We start from the raw sequence: 15,565 nt of genomic DNA, 5'->3' as shown, positions 1-15,565 counted from the left end.
CTCAGCTCCCACCCTACAGTGAGAAGATTGGACTAAGATGACCCCAAGCCCCCTGCGGCTCTTGGGTTCAAAGTTCTCCCAGAGGGAGAGCTGAAAAGTCCGTCTCCCCGCAGGCGGAGAGGGAAGGACGGAGGAGGCTCCGGGCACCTCTCTGCGGTCTGTTCTGCCCCGGGCAGCAAACAGCACTTCTCTGAATGCAGGACTTCTGTGACCGGCCACCGCTCCGCCCGACCCAGAGACTCCTCGCTTCTGACGGCTGCTCCGGTCCCAGGATCTCTTGGGACGGAGCCACTCCGAACCTTTGGTTGGTAAACAGTCTCTGAACACCGATTCTGCGGGGTGCTCTGTGCCCCACCGCATCCCGTTTATCCCTCACCACCGCCTCAGAGTTAGGTACCAGCACTGCCTCTCATACACGAGGACCTGTGGCTCCGAGCGGGGAGGTAACTTGCCCACAGCCACATAGTTGGCAAGTGACCAAACAGAACTTATACCCAGGTCTGTCCTTCTACAAATCCTGACCTCCTTTAAATCGATTCTGCCAAACAGAGGCGAACCCGAGGCCCTAAGTGTGCTCCTACTGACTAGAGTTTGGACTCAGACTTCATTGCGGAGGCTATTTCAAGATAATTTTTACCTAATGTACTTAGCTTAAGTACATGCACTTAGCTTAAAAAGCCTAATAGTACTCAAAGTCTATAATAAAATCAGTAGCCGCCTGTCCCACCCCTCCCCACCCAACCTCACCCCACCCTCACCCAGATCTGGCTCCCAAGAGAGCGTCTACTCAACATTTCCAGCTATTTCTTCCAGTATCTGCCTCTGTACTTCATTACGTATTAGCCGTGCTTTCTCATGACTTTTCAGTTTTAGACCCTGACTACTGACTCCCTGCGGCGGGAAATGTTCTCTTACACCAGTTCCCTCGCTCTTGCTGTCACACACACACACACACACACACACACACACACACACACACACACGCCCTCCCCACCGCACAGCCCACCGTCGCCTCATTGCCCTCGGAGGTCTGGTGCACCTACGCCAGCCTATATCTCTCTGCAGGAATGGAGAACGAGGTGAACGGGCAGGCTTCAAGCAAACGCCTGTCCTCACCCTCCCCGAACTCCACTGAAAACCACAGCCAGGGCAGAGGGCGTGAATGGGGTCCGGCCAGCCTGGAGCAGAGAAGACGCAGACACACACCCTCTGTCCTCGAATCTCTGAGGGGCAGAGAGCACACACCCTGGGTGGTCTCCGAGGGGGTCCGGGGCAGGAAGGGAAGCTGCAGTGAGAGTCCAGCTTCCTATGGAGCCGTCCAAGGCCAGAGCGGGCTGTCCTGGAGAGGCAGGCGCGCCCCCACTGGCAGCGGACAGGCTGGGGTCGGCTGACCGTGCTGGGGGGTGAGAAGGGACTCCTCATGAGGAAGGAGTTGAACACACGACTTCTGAAGTCCCTTCAAATCCTATAACCCAGTAATTTGCTTCCTTTTATAACAGTTGGCAACTGGAGCCCAGCAGTGCTTCGCAATCACTCTTGAGTTCGTAACCAGAGCTGCCCAACAGACACACCCATCTGGAAGCTTCTTTCTACAATACAGAAATAGTGTTCTGATGAGCAATCAGTTCCACTGACCCTTGCTTTCTAAAAGAAGGTTTGAGATGATTCAAGAGGAATCATGACACGGCAGATGGGACAGGACTCTCCTTCCCACGGTCTGAAGCTCTCTGCAGACAGAGGAGCAATGGCCGGAGCAATGGCAGCTGATCTGGCCGTGGACTGTGGGCCTCCCTGGCTTCGCAGCAAGAATCTCAAAGGGGAAACTGAGGGAACGCCTCCGGAATCCTGCCTCCCATTCTTGCCCCTTTTTAAAGAGAAAGAGGGCAGGGTGTGGGTGTGGGCAAAATGGAACTCTACCTGGACAACTGCATGTGGAGGAGCAGGCCCGACCCCAAGCGGCTCTGCCCTCGGAGCCCTGGCCCTGGTTCTGTTTCCTGACTCGGCGCTTCTGGAGGAAATGCGCTTGCCCAGAGAGGCGACTCCACTGTGACCTCCTGTGCTCTCCAAGCAGGACAGACTGGCGTTAGCTCTCACGCCATGACTGGCAGTCTGGTGTAACTGAACTAAGAGTGAGGGGAGGGTTGAGGTCAGTGTGCCGAGCTACGAGCTAGAGCTACGAGCTACGAGCTAGAGCTACGAGACTGGAGCTACGAGCTAGAGCTACGAGACTGGGGCGAGTCGCCGCCCCGCCCCTCCCCTCCAGCAGGCAGAGGGATGGAGCAGGTACAGCTGAGCTGTGGAGTAAGACTGTCTGGGTCCAAGTTCCAGCGCTGCCACTGATTAGCTGTGTGGCCTGAGCCAAGTTCCCTACCCTCTCTGAGCCTCAGTATTCTCACTTGTTAAGGGGGTGGTGGAGTGGAGGTGGGGGGAGGAGAATTAACACCTACCTCACTGGGTATCCTGAGACTGAAAGTAGCTTATTTATATGAGATGCTCAGGACAGCCCCACCTCATGGCACGATCAGGATCCGCATTAGGAGCAGCTGCAAACAGGAGACAGTGGTCCTCACCCAGCTGCCCTTTTAGGATCAAACAAAACAAAACCCTTGAAAACAGAACTCTCCAGTTGCTTATAAGTTTGAGAAACTCGGTGCATAGTGCATTAAACCTCAAACACCAGGAGACCGTAAGGGGCCAGGATTTCCACCCCAACTTGTTAAACAAACACTGGCCATGATACAAGAAACCATATGGCAAAGTCTTTAGAACTTTGCATCCGGGTAGGTAACTATTTTATTTTATAATTTAATATAATAGAGCCAAGTCAATTTTTGAAGATACAACAAGAAAGTGTACCAATTTAACACTTTAAGAAAAGCAACACACCCAGGCCAAACTTAGAACACTGACTACTAAACGGAATGATAAGTACTGACAAAGAAAATGCCGCTCCAGCTCACTGTGTGATCTTGGGCAGACCCTTTCCCTCTCTGGCCTCAGTCCCTCCGTCAGCTGCACTGGGCACAGGATGATCTCTGGGTGCCTTCCAGGTTGCATCTGGTGGACCCACGATCTGAAGGAATTTTCAGACCAAGAGACTCGGGCTTAACTAAAGCATTGTCATGTTTCCTGAGCTGACACCACCATCTGGTGTGTGTGTGAGACTAAGACGCTGGTGACCTGCCCCCCAGGAGCTTTCTTCTCTCCCTCTGATTCTTACTTGAACATCTTGCTACTCAAAATGTGGCCCACAGTCCGGCCGCGTCAGGCACCATCGGGAGCTTCTGACACAGGCAGAGTCTGAGGCCCCATCCCAGACCTGCTGAAGCAGAATCTGCCTTTCAACAAGATGCCAGGGGATTCCAAACACGGGAAAGTGTGCAAAGCACAGCAGTGACAGGGGGAGGAAAGGAAGCTTGTTTGGGCAGGAAACTTCACACACACTCGACCCAGAGAGGAATCCAGAATTGAGCCATATAAATAAGACAAATCCCTCCCAAGTGACATTTAAGGAGTTCTCCATGCAATGAAGGTTCAGTTTCCTGGGAATTTTTATGAGTTTTCAAAAGGCACCTTCTCGGATGGTAAGCAGGAATCTGATGACAGGGCTGGACATCTCTGAACCTCAGTTTCAAAGGCACCTGCACCGTCTACATTGTTGTTGATGTTATAGTGACACTGGTGAGTCTTTGTTTCCAGAAATTCAACATGAACTCGGCCAGTCTGAGCTCCCAGAGCCCACCCTCAGGTCCCAGCCACGTGGCCCCTTTACAACACAGCAGCTGACTTCTTCAAAGCCAGCAGGAGAATCTCTCACCAAGTGACCCCCAGGAGTTGAGCATCTCATCCTACATCTCAACCACTAGGATCCGAATTCTGCCAACAAACAGCGGGGTTGGAAGACCCTAAGCCACAGATGAGACAGCAGCCTTGGCCAACACCTTGACTTCTGCCTGTGAGACCCAGAGCAGAGATCCCAGCTAAGCCATGCCCAGACTTATGGCCTACAGGAACTGTGGGATAAGAAAGGAGCACTGTTTGTCGCAATTTGTTACACAGCAATAGAAAACTAACACAGCCTGTGTTACCTGGAAGCGAGATGCTGCTGTAACAAACATCTGAAATGTGGGAGCAGCCGTGGCATTGGGCAGTGGGAGCAAGTTGGAGGAATGAGGCCCAACATGACAGAGAAGCCCAAATTTCCTTGAACAGACTGTCAGCAGAAATACGGATGTGGAGGATGCTGCTGGCGAAGGCTTAGAAGGAAGCGAGGAACACATTATTGGAAACTGAGGAAAGGAGATCCTTGTTACAGTGGCAGAAAGCTTAGCAAAATCGTCCCCTGCAGTGACAGTTTATACCGGATGAACTCAATTATACAGCGAAGATCTCCAAGGAGTGCTGAAGACGCTGCCTTATTTCTCCTTGCTGCTTATGGTGGAATTCAAGAGGAGAGAGACAAATAGAGGGAAAACTGTTACATGAAAGTTAAGTAGGACTGAATTATTTAGAAAATTCTTAGCCTCTCCAGATGGCAAAAGGTGCTAAACTCAGAAACAGCAGCTGAACCTGAGCACAAAGAAAAGGCTGAGCATGTGACTGTACAACCTTTCGTTAAAACCTCAGAAATATCAAAAGGTCGGAACACTCCGTGACACAAAGGTCCCTTTCAAGAGACTAAGGGTGTGTGCACCTCACAGATCTTCTCAATGGAACCAGGGGCATCTAGGAAGCTTCAGGTCATTATCCCTCAGCCATCTTCACAGGAGGCCAACCAAGCAAAGGGACGGGTTTGAAAAGACCTGTGGATGTGGTCTCTCTCTAGTGGAGTGAACAGCTGTGAGTCCATGCGAGACCCGCAAAGTTCTCGAGAAAATCACTTCAGCAAACATGGCTGGCCTGGACTAAAAGGGACAGAAAAAGTACAAAATGAAACGAGGCTGTTGGACACCCAAAGTTCTACCGGCAGGAAGCAGGCTGATAAAACTACTCAGCTGGAAACGTGTCGCCTTTCATAAAAAAGGAGGGACGCCAGGAGGGTGGGACCAAGTGCCCAGAAGACAGAGCCAAGCGTTCCTGAGGATTATCCCCAGGTCCTGAAACCAAATCAAGAAGAGCCAGACATTTGCCCGGCTGGGTTTCAAAGCCATTATGGACCCGTGATTCCTTAGGCTCTTCATTTTCCTCTTTTTGAGCTGGAGTCTTTGACCGTTATCCTCTGTCAGCCCACCACTGTGTGTTGTTGGGAGTGTCGGGCAGATCACAGGTCTCTTTGGTTTCACAAGTCCACAGATGGAGAGGAACCTCACCTATACCTGGACCTGACTTAGATTCTGGACTTTCAGCAGATGAGATTTAGATTTAGATGATGAAATTTTGGACTTTGAACTCATGCATGTCTTGGGAGGGAGGGAATGTATTTTGCACGTGGAAGGGATGCGAATTGCCGGAGGCCTGAGGGCAGGCTGTGGTAGACAGAATTCTAAGATGCCCCCAAGATTCCTATCTCCTGGTGTTCGTGCCCTGAGTAACCCCTCCCCGACCAGAGTGGCCGGGACCGGTGAGTATGATGGGCTATCAATCCAGTGCAGGAATTTTGCAGATGTAATTAAGGTCCCTCATCAGTTGACTTTCAAGCTAACAGAAGGGAGATTATCCTGCGTGGAGCTGACCTAATCAAGTGAGCCCTTAAAACAGAAAGAATCAACAATGGATGCTCTCCTACTGGCCTTCAAGAAGCAGCATCACTGTCATGTTTGGAGAGGGCCACGTGGCTGGGGAGCGAGTGGCCTTTTAGAGCTGAGGTCCTCGGTTCTACGGCCCCAAAGAACTGAATTCAGCCAACAACTGGTGAGCTTGGACAAGGACCCTGCATCTCAGAGGAGACCACAGCGGTGGCGGCATCCTGATTGCAGCCTTGGAGACCCCGAGCAGAGAACTCAGCCAAGCCATGCCTGAGCTTCCGACCTACAGAAACTGGAGGATGCATATTCAGTGTTTTAAGCTGCTAAGTTACAAAGGCTTCAAAGCAGCTATTACAAATATATCCAAAGAATGCAAGGATGTTATATTCAAAGAACTAAGGAAAACGTGCTAACAATGAGTCAATACATGGGGAAGTTCAAGAGAGAGACACACTACAAAAGAGAACCAAATGGATGTTCAGAGTTGAAAAGTACAGTCACCGAAATAAAAATGACTAAATAATTTCAATAGCAGGTTTGAGATGGCAGAAGAAAACAGTGAACTTAAAGCACTTATCCAATTTGAAGAACAGAGAAAGGGGTAGAAAAAATATTTAAAGAAATAATGGCTAAAACCTTCCCAGATTGATTTTAAAAACATAAATGACATTCCAAAAAGCTCCCAAGTACGATAAATGCAGACCACATTCAGACACGTCTGAAAGACAGAGACAGAGAGAATCCTAAAAGCAGCAAGAGAAAAAGGACTCCTCACACACAGGGGACAATGTGGTTAACGGGTGACCTCTCTTCAAAACAGCGGTGACATGAAGGTGGCGCGACCCCCAATTCACAGCATTGATAGAAAAGAAACCTGTCAAATAGGGTTCTGTATCCAGCTAAACTACCCTCCAGACAATTGAAGGCAGAATACAAACATTCCTAAATAAACAAAAACTGAGAGAATTCCTTGCTAACAGACCTATTCTAGATAAAATACTAAAGAAAGTCCTTATACTGAAAATGACCCCAGAGGGTTACTCAGAGTCACTGGAGGTAATGAAGAGCATGGAAATGGTACGTACGTGTATAAATGCAAGAGAATGCATATGGGTATCTATGTATATGTACATATATATATATTTTTCCTTTTCTTCTCTGTTTGAAGCAATAATCCTAGTATTCTATTGCTGAGTTTATAACACAGATATAATATCTATGTCCATAATAGCACAGAGGAGGGGGTGGGAAATGGAGCCATACTGGTGACAATTTGCTAAACTTTGCTGGAATTAACTCAGTGCTAAGCTGAAGAAGACTATGTTCTGTTCAGGAAGCATACTGTAATCCCGAAGGCAACTCTATAAAAGTATAGGCAAGAGATCAACAGAGGACAGTCTCATCCCCCTTATGCCGATGAGGAAATGAGTCCCGGAAGGTGGAAGGGCCTGCCGCAGCCGGGCCACAGCCGGGTAGCCCCAGGACGCCTGACCCCACCTGCCAGGACCCGAGGCCACTCACGCCTTCCACCGAGTTGCAGGGGACTCGCCCAGGCTGACTCCTCACCCATCAGGAAGGGAAACAGTCTTCAAAATACTGTAAATTGCCTCCCAGTCTGTAAAAATATTTCCCTTGACGCCCTGAAAAATATTATTTTTACTTTCATTAGTCTTCCCACCCTAAAAATTACCACATGTAAGCTGATGGCAGGACTAAGGGAGGCGACTTCCCAAGCAAAGCTCATCAGCGGCAGCGCCCAGGGAGCACGCAGCCCCCCTGCACTCGTCTGGATCTGCTGGGCATTAATTTTCCGTCTGCCTGGACTCTTCCCGCCCCCTGGGAGGGGCTGACCCCTTCACAAGCTCAGCGACACGGCAGAGAGGGTGGGAGGAGGGGGCAGCGCAGGACTCACCTCCACCACAGGGGGATGGGGACCCACCCGCTTTACCAGTCACCACGATGGGGGGAGGCCTGGCCCCACTGTGCGTCTCATTCTCGAGAACTGAGCCGGGCTGGAAGGGGTCCTACTGTATTCCTGCCTGCCGAGGAGCCGCTGAACCCCACAAGGAGAAAAGAGCTAAATTATTTAGTATTTATTTTTGAATAAACACCCATTGATATTTATTGTTTCACATTTTATAAAGTGCATTTATGAAAATAGCAATTTAATGAACCCATACATATGCCAGGGCCCAAGCTAAGCCCTCACCTGCTCTACGTTATTTAATCCTAACAACGACCCCGTGACCTTGGCTTCATTATTCCCATTTTACAGATGAAGAAACTGAAGTTCATAGTGGTTAAGATACATCAGATTGGCCCAAGCCAGGCACAGGCAAGTGTTTTCTGGGTCACTGTTAAACTGGATCCCTCAGAGAGGGGAATGTGTGCAAATAGAACCTGAGTTGATATTTTTTAATTGCACGTGTGTCTTCATCTCTCATATCTGATAATTGCAAAACAAAGATCTGCAATGTTCTCACATTTTAAAAAATTGTTCTTATCGACTTCGCCAAGTTGACAAAACCTCAGAAGTGGATCTGGGATCGCTCACAAATCAGAGTGACTTGAGAGAGACTCCAGCGGCCGCAGCACAGCATGTCACATTGATTTAAAGGACCAAATATTATTAATGAACAAATTTGAAAGCTGGATTTCCTACAGAACGTTAAATTTCTCCCTGACACTAATGTGTGATAAAAATTAAAAATGATACAAACATGTTTCAAAGTCATTCTGGTAATTGCTGCAGGCAGCGAGCCGCGCCACAGCTGGGCGTTGCGGAAACGCCCCGTGTGGGGGAGGTTGTTTTAACTCACTAAGTCACGCTGTTCTCTGGAGATGTCAGCTTCGGTCAGTCCTCTTTGGCTAACATCAACATGAACTGGAGTTTTGACTATGGCAGCAACACATAAGCAAAAAGCATTCCTAACTAAATGAACCGAGAGTATCTCAACGGCTCAAAGGAATCAGTACAATGTTCCTAGCGTCCATCTGTCTACACCGAGAAGATTCTAACCCAGTGTTTGACGTATGATCAGTTTATGCAAAGGACCTTAGATGAGTCTGATTTCCACACGTGCACACATCTTCCTACCTGGGAATTCTTGCAAATACCAAAATAAAATATTTACCTTCTTGCTAGGGAGAATAAAAAGGCACGACAGTATACACCTTGATAGAAAAATATTTAAAGGTTTTTAAGTCTTTGAAAACCAAGAGTTAACATTTTATGATTGCCCTTTGAAAATAGGGTGTTTGGGAACAATTTTAAAGTTTCAAAATCAGTACAAAGCTTATTCACAGTCTCATTAAATCAACATCACTTTCACAAACTGCAGAACAATTTCCTTATCAAAGAAGAGCAGCCAGGTTCTGGAGGGACTGTCACCGTACTCGGCTGGGTCCCCAGGCCCCAATCTCCCTCATGGCTTCCTTGGGGCGGCGACACTTCACGACATGCGTTCCTTGAAGAACCACCTCTGATGGTCCGAGTCAGTGCAGTCTCTCAAGAGGGGGACAAAACTGTCCCCCGAGGCCTTCCTTTCGGCCTGCACACACTTCTTGGACTGTATGTGAAATAAAGAACCATCCTACGAAAGACAGCAGACACAGGATGTGCACAAGAATTACAAGCAATCCTCAGAAGGTACCTTTTTCCTTAAAATGTGTCCCTAAGAGCTCAGGGTTATTTTGCTCATCTCAGGAATATTTACTGAGGGGTAAGTGTCTGCATGTGCGAAGGCAACTCAGGTCTGTCCGTGCACAGAGGGCCGGGCGTGTACAGACACGCGTCGTGCTTGCCTCTCCCGGGGCTTCTCTGTGGAATCCCCTACTCCACCGCCAGGGCTGATGGTGCCCCCTGCTGGCTGCTCTGGGGATCTGTTACCCTGCGTCTCCTCTCTACCTCTGTTCCTTTCCTTCAGGGAAATCAGGATCAAAGGTCTTTTATTAATCTCTTTCACTTCTCTTAGGTCAACTAATTCCATGCCTGGCGATGTCTTTCTCTTATACATTTACACGGAGCGTCAGGAAACCTGGCTTTAGCCCCCGCTCAGCCAGAGCAGCTGGGTGAGGGGGCAAGCCATCCGAGAGGAAGCGGGTTCCAGGAACCGCGCCAACGGCCGAACCCTAGCAGATGATCCCCACTGTCGCTGAGTTAACTCAGCAAGTCTGCCCCAGCCCTGGAGTTTGCTTTTCCCTCCACCTCTCTCGCCTGTGAGCCGGGTGCCCCAGGAGCTTAATCGTGGCTGAGCAGCACGCAGGCAGAACGTACCTGTTCCAGCAAAAGAGAAACCTCGGAAAAAGACTTAAGATGCCGAAGAATCTCACTAATACCAACTCTGAAAACATTGAAAGTGCTCTGGAGTTGCCTTTAGAGTAAGTGAAAGGTAACAAAGTGCCCCTCCTCCCATCTTCTAAAGATTCTTACTTTTCCTTAAATGGTCACTGAAACTGAAGATAAAATTTTAATGACATTTCAAACCAATTTTACGGTTTCCATCTTGCATTCCCATTCCTTGAGGGCTTACAACAGCTTCCAGCTGGAGAACGAGGGAAGGGGAGGGCCCTTCAGAGGACCACAGGCTCCAGGCTTCGCACAGGATGCCCCTCCTGTTGCACAGCACTGGGGGCCTGGCTTTTCCAGGGAGCCGCAAATTTCATTGCTAATCGTAACATTTTCTACAGGAAGACGTACTCCAGCTTCTAGTCAGACTTAGACTTAACCCACTTATAGGCAGTATAGACGAATCTTTCCATCCCTGGGGCCAGGCTGGGGATGACAGCTTCCCACGGAGAGAAAAGAGAACTAATTTTTTCTTTTGCATTACTCTCTCTGGATTTATTCCCTCAAGTGCCGTTTAGTGAGTCAAAGGATATGACTGATTTATGAGTCCCGCCATGGGCGTACTGCAAACGTGGTGGGGCCCCTCAGGCTGAAGTCACACCCAGGGCCAACCCAGGACGACTCTTCTGATGGGAGCCGCCTCCATCAGAGAGAGGTTTTCTTGCTTATTATACCACAGGTAACAACTAATCTCTTGATGCCTGACAGTTTCCAAAGAATATTTCTGGCCACACATCTAATCCTCACGGGAGATGGACAAGGCTGCTGCAGTCCCCATTTTAGAGTTGGAAAAAATGAGGCAGAGACAAGTGGAGCGACTTGGACCTGCGCCTAACCTCATGTCCTTCCACGCTGGCTGTTCCACTGGTTTAAACACCATTTCATCTCCGAATGCGTCTGAGACAGCTCCTCTTCCTATTACGGCCTGAGCAAGCTCAAGGGGTCAGGGGGATGGGAACACTGAAAGGGAGTCGACCGGACCGCCCCACCGGGGGCACCGTGAGGCTCCTGGTCTCCTGCAGGCGGCCGTGCCCCTGGGACGCGCCAGGACCACACCGCCCCCTGCAGCCCGCAAACGACAGCTGGGCAGGCAGCGACAGCGCACTTACATCCTGCAGGATGAACTTCTGATTCTCCGGGGCCACTTCCTTGCAGAGATGCATGGTGAGGATATCCGTTCCCGCGTCCACAGCCACGCACCCCTCCGGCTGGCGGGTGTTATAGCGGATTTCATTCCGGGACGTGTACTCGAAAAACTAAAAAGGGAGCAGCCCGCGGGCGTCTGTTACCCTCTGAGGTGCAAAGCCGGGCAGTGGCGAGATGAGGATCTACCATCCCTCATGCTCGCCTCAGCCAGTGACCCCAGCCCGTCTGATCTGTCCCCCAGCACTCGGGGCACCTCTGGTGCAGTGCTTAGCAAGTGCGAATGCAGGGGCCCTTTCTCGTGCTGGTCATGCTCGTTAGCTGTGAGGGTGGGGGGCTGGTGCCCAGTCACCCCGCGCCCGCTGTGTCTAACCCCGAGCTGCTGGTGCAGAATGGCGGGAAAGAAAATGGGCCAGCACTTGGGGGCTCCCCGTGACCTTGACCAGCCACTTCCTCTTCTTTTCTTAGTCCTTTCCTCCTCCTCCCCCCGAATATACTGGACACATCAGCGCCTTGGAAACTGTAAAGCACTGTGCACAAGCAGACAACAAGACTGCAGTGGGAAGGCTGGTTCTTCCAGAGCAACGGTTCTCTTACTCCAGTGTGCCTAGGCCACACCCATTCCAGGCCACACTTCCAGAGAGGGAACATTGCAGGCTGCACTCCCACAGAGAGAATAAGGATTCCTTCCACCTGAGGTGGGGCCTAGAAAGCTACATTTTCTACATTTTTAAAAAGACACTCAGCCACCCGTCACCTCCCTTCCAGGAGATTCTGACACCGGTGGCTGTTCTTAAGATACATGGAGTAGCACTTCTCAAATGAATCTCACAGAAAGCTGGTTAAACAAGAGACTGGGGCTCAGGAAGGATGGGGGGTCTGAGAATTTGCATTTCAAAGCTCTCAGGTGATGCTGACAGCAGCAGTCGGGGAACAGCTTTGAGAAGCACTGTTCTAAAAAGTATTGAAACACTTGAATAATTTAAGGTTTTAGGGGTCGGAATTACGAAAGTTTACTGTTGACCATAAAGGAGTTTAATACTCAAATGGAAGTGGGGTGTCTCCTGGTTGGAAGAAAACTTGAATGCCTACCCGTTCATTTCTAGGGGTCTGACACCTCTCAGGACCACAAGGCTTTGGAGGTTCAGACCCCTGTTTCACTCATCTCCTGCGGCCTCCACTGGCCCCACCCCAGCGGGTCCACCTGCTTCTCTGGGCCGGGGTCCTGCGCTCGTCCTCACAGCCTCCAGAAGCTGCTCCTCTGTGAAGCCTGAAACACAGCTCCTAACCCAGACAGATCCACCCGGGGCCGCCAGCTGACGCAACTGCCTTCAACCCGCTTTGCAGGGTGGCACTGCGCATCAGAACCCGCGACTCCATTTAAGAGCTAATTCTAAGGAAGTCGTTGAAACGCAGACCTGTCATTTTTTTCTTTCTTTTTTTCTGACCAAAGATGCTAGCGGCAGGGTTATTTATAATCGCAACAACAGAGAGGCAGGGAAATGAGTTAACTGAACAGTCACATAGCCACACAGAGGAATATCGAGGCCACTAAGACAAAACTCTCAAAGGACAACTAATAACGCAAGAAAAGGATGGTGAAGTAAATGGAAAGAACGGACTATAAAGCACAGATATTATGATAACTATTTAAAACACACAATCCAAAGGCTGTGCGTAAAAGGAGATGGGAAGTAAACAAGACTTAATTAGAACGGCCGTTCCGGGTCTAGTCGTTCACTACTTGCATCTACTTTTTGTATTTACAACTGTTCTGTGATGAGCACACATTGCCTTCATAACAAAAAAATCAAATATTTAAATTTTTTTTGTTTGAGGAAGCTTAGCCCTGAGCTAACTGCTGCCAATCCTCGTCTTTTTGCTGAGGAAGACTGGCCCTGAGCTAACATCCATGCCCATCTTCCTCCACTTTATATGTGGGACGCCTACCACAGCATGGCTTGTCAAGGGGTGCCATGTCCGCACCCGGGATCCGAACCGGCAAACCGTGGGCTGCTGAAGTGGAATGTGCACACTTAACCCCTGCACCACCAGGCCGGCCCCTAACTTTTTAAAAAAACACAGATTTCTCCACAGTCCCCTCTTTAGAGTCCCAGGCCAACGTCCCCTTGAGCACTGGGCCTCTCCTCGTCCGCCATCCCCCAGCGAGAACATTGAGATGCAGAGAAGCAGCACCCACCTGGTTCTGCCCCATCCCGTGGCAGAGGTACAGAGTGACCTGGTGTCCCGTGATCTGGTTTTCGTTGGGAGGGTTATAGTCAAAGCAGTAATCTTTTAGTCCTTTGTTCTGGAGCTAAACAAAACATAAAGGTGGCATTTTGGTCCAGATTTATACACAACAACAGATTCCAGCCAAGGCTCTGAGGGAGGTTAAATGGAGAGGAGTGCCCGCTTCAAGAAATGGACTGAATTGTAAGAGCCCCTTATATTTCTAGTTTTAAAACTGCTTTTCCATTCTATACTGTAGGCAGGAAGCACAACCCCCATTTTAAGATGATAAACCTGAGAAGCAGAGAGATTAACTCTTTATGGCCTGAAAGCTCATACCTCTTCATTTCTCATTAGTGCAGCCTTATTGCTGCACTAGTCCAAACACAGATGGGTTGTCATTTTGCATATGTACCATGGAGCTTCTGCTCTTATGCATCTGGAAAGGACACCCCAATCAAGAGACTTGTCATTCCCCAGGTCATAAGTCCACCATTCTAGACTATAGGAATGGCATAACACAGAGCCAACGACTTGTCCAAGTTCATACAAAAAGGATGCAGACACCTGTGTCTTGAAGCCAGGACCTGAGGCTCCAAGTCCTGTGTTCTTTCTATTACTCAACATTCTCTAATCTAATGTCATCTCTAAGGTACCTTTTGGATCGAAAGCCTTTTAATCATTCTAAGAACAAAAAACCATGGGAGGGTCCTTGCTCCCTCCTCCCTTCCAGAATCCTCCAGGGAAAGACTCTAGCACTTTCCAGATCCCTTCTGGAGAGTTCAAAGAACCCTCCGTACCTCCTCCTGAAGCCCGGTCCGCCCTGGCCCTTGTCCACCCATGACCAGCCTGGTTCCATATAGAAAGAAGGACTCCACACTGCCCCAGCTCATAAAGCACAGACCTCAGGTTCTTGAGGTCCCTGTGCTTTATGAAGGAGCCTGGGAACAGGAGATGTTTAGAATAATCGGAGCATCTTAGATTCAGAAGGACTCAACTGTCATCCAGCCAAGTGGGTCCCGCTCTTGACCACCAAGGGACCTTAACCCCAGATGAGCTCCCTATGTTCAGAAAGGTCCCCCCAAAAAACTGAAGAAACACTAAAAAGAAAAGAGAAACCCCTAAAGATGAAAACTGAGATGAATTAGCTAACTATATCAAGCTGGTGACAGACATGGAGAAAAGAATGATTTTAAATGAGCGTGTTTGACGGCACTTACTCAGAGAAGTATAGACAGATACACGGGGCTGCAAAGAATCGTACACCTCGTTCGGCAGCACACTGTCAGTGGTAAGACTGCATTATTATTTTGGAACTATTATAAATATATTTTAAGATAAAGAAAATAAGTAATTATGTTAATATTTTTAGAAACCAAGATTTTCAGTGTAAGAAAAAAGAAATATAAGTATAATATCAAAGAAGAAAAAAATTCTGTAAGATCACATTTGAATTTGAGATAGCAAAATGAGCTCATGTTTTGTTTCTCAAAAATACGGACTTCCTTTCTCCGTCTACTGAAAGAGCATAGAGCTGCACTGTCCCACGTGGTCCCAATGGGCCCCTGAAATGTGACGAGTCCAAATTGAGATGTGCCGTAAGGGTAAAATACACACCAGCTTTCAAGACTCAGTATGAAAAAAAACAATGTAAAACATCTCAATAAATTAATTTTTATATCAACTACCTGTGGAAATGATAATATCTGGGATATATTGGGTTAAATAAAATACATTATTAACTTCACTTGTTTCTTTTTTTAATATGGCTTCTAAAAAATTTAAAATTACATAAGTGGCTAGCATTTTCTCCTCTTGGACAGCGTGGTCTAGAAACAAAGGCCACCACTGGCATCCAGACTGCGGACTCTCAGTCTGCTCCCCACAAAAAGGATCAGGGAAGATGGCAGGAAGTGTGAGACGAGCACGGCCAGAACCAAGGAGGCTATCACAGCCCCTCCAACAGGGTCAAGAGCACGGAAGCTAAAAGAGACAGACCCCCACTAGTCAAAGACGGGACAGTTTGAACAGTAAAAAACAAAACAGAATAAATTGACTGAAGCACATTGGCCATATAAAAACCCACTGATTTCCAATGATACTTATGAAAAGAAAAGCCAAAAGGCAAAGGGGCCAATAAATAAAAAACCAACCCATTGGA

The 15,565-nt window shown here is 48.7% G+C and overlaps 1 protein-coding gene across 1 annotated transcript in view; it reads right to left on the bottom strand.

Moving 5' to 3' along the window:
* Positions 1–7,762: 7,762 nt before the first annotated feature.
* The window catches only part of GALNT12 (polypeptide N-acetylgalactosaminyltransferase 12), a 36,528-nt gene continuing 28,725 nt past the window's right edge, over positions 7,763–15,565 (bottom strand). The window contains exons 8-10 of the mRNA XM_008526699.2: positions 13,376–13,489; positions 11,142–11,288; positions 7,763–9,277 (exon numbers count right to left, since the gene is read on the bottom strand). Of these exons, the coding sequence (XP_008524921.2) occupies positions 9,137–9,277; positions 11,142–11,288; positions 13,376–13,489 (402 nt within the window). The 3' untranslated portion in view covers positions 7,763–9,136. The remainder of the gene's footprint in view (positions 9,278–11,141; positions 11,289–13,375; positions 13,490–15,565) is intronic.

This window comes from Equus przewalskii, chromosome 26, assembly GCF_037783145.1.
Source record: "Equus przewalskii isolate Varuska chromosome 26, EquPr2, whole genome shotgun sequence".
Lineage (NCBI taxonomy): Eukaryota > Metazoa > Chordata > Mammalia > Perissodactyla > Equidae > Equus > Equus przewalskii.
Note: the sequence above shows the minus strand (reverse complement) of the source record. Positions and strands in the feature narration are given on the sequence as shown.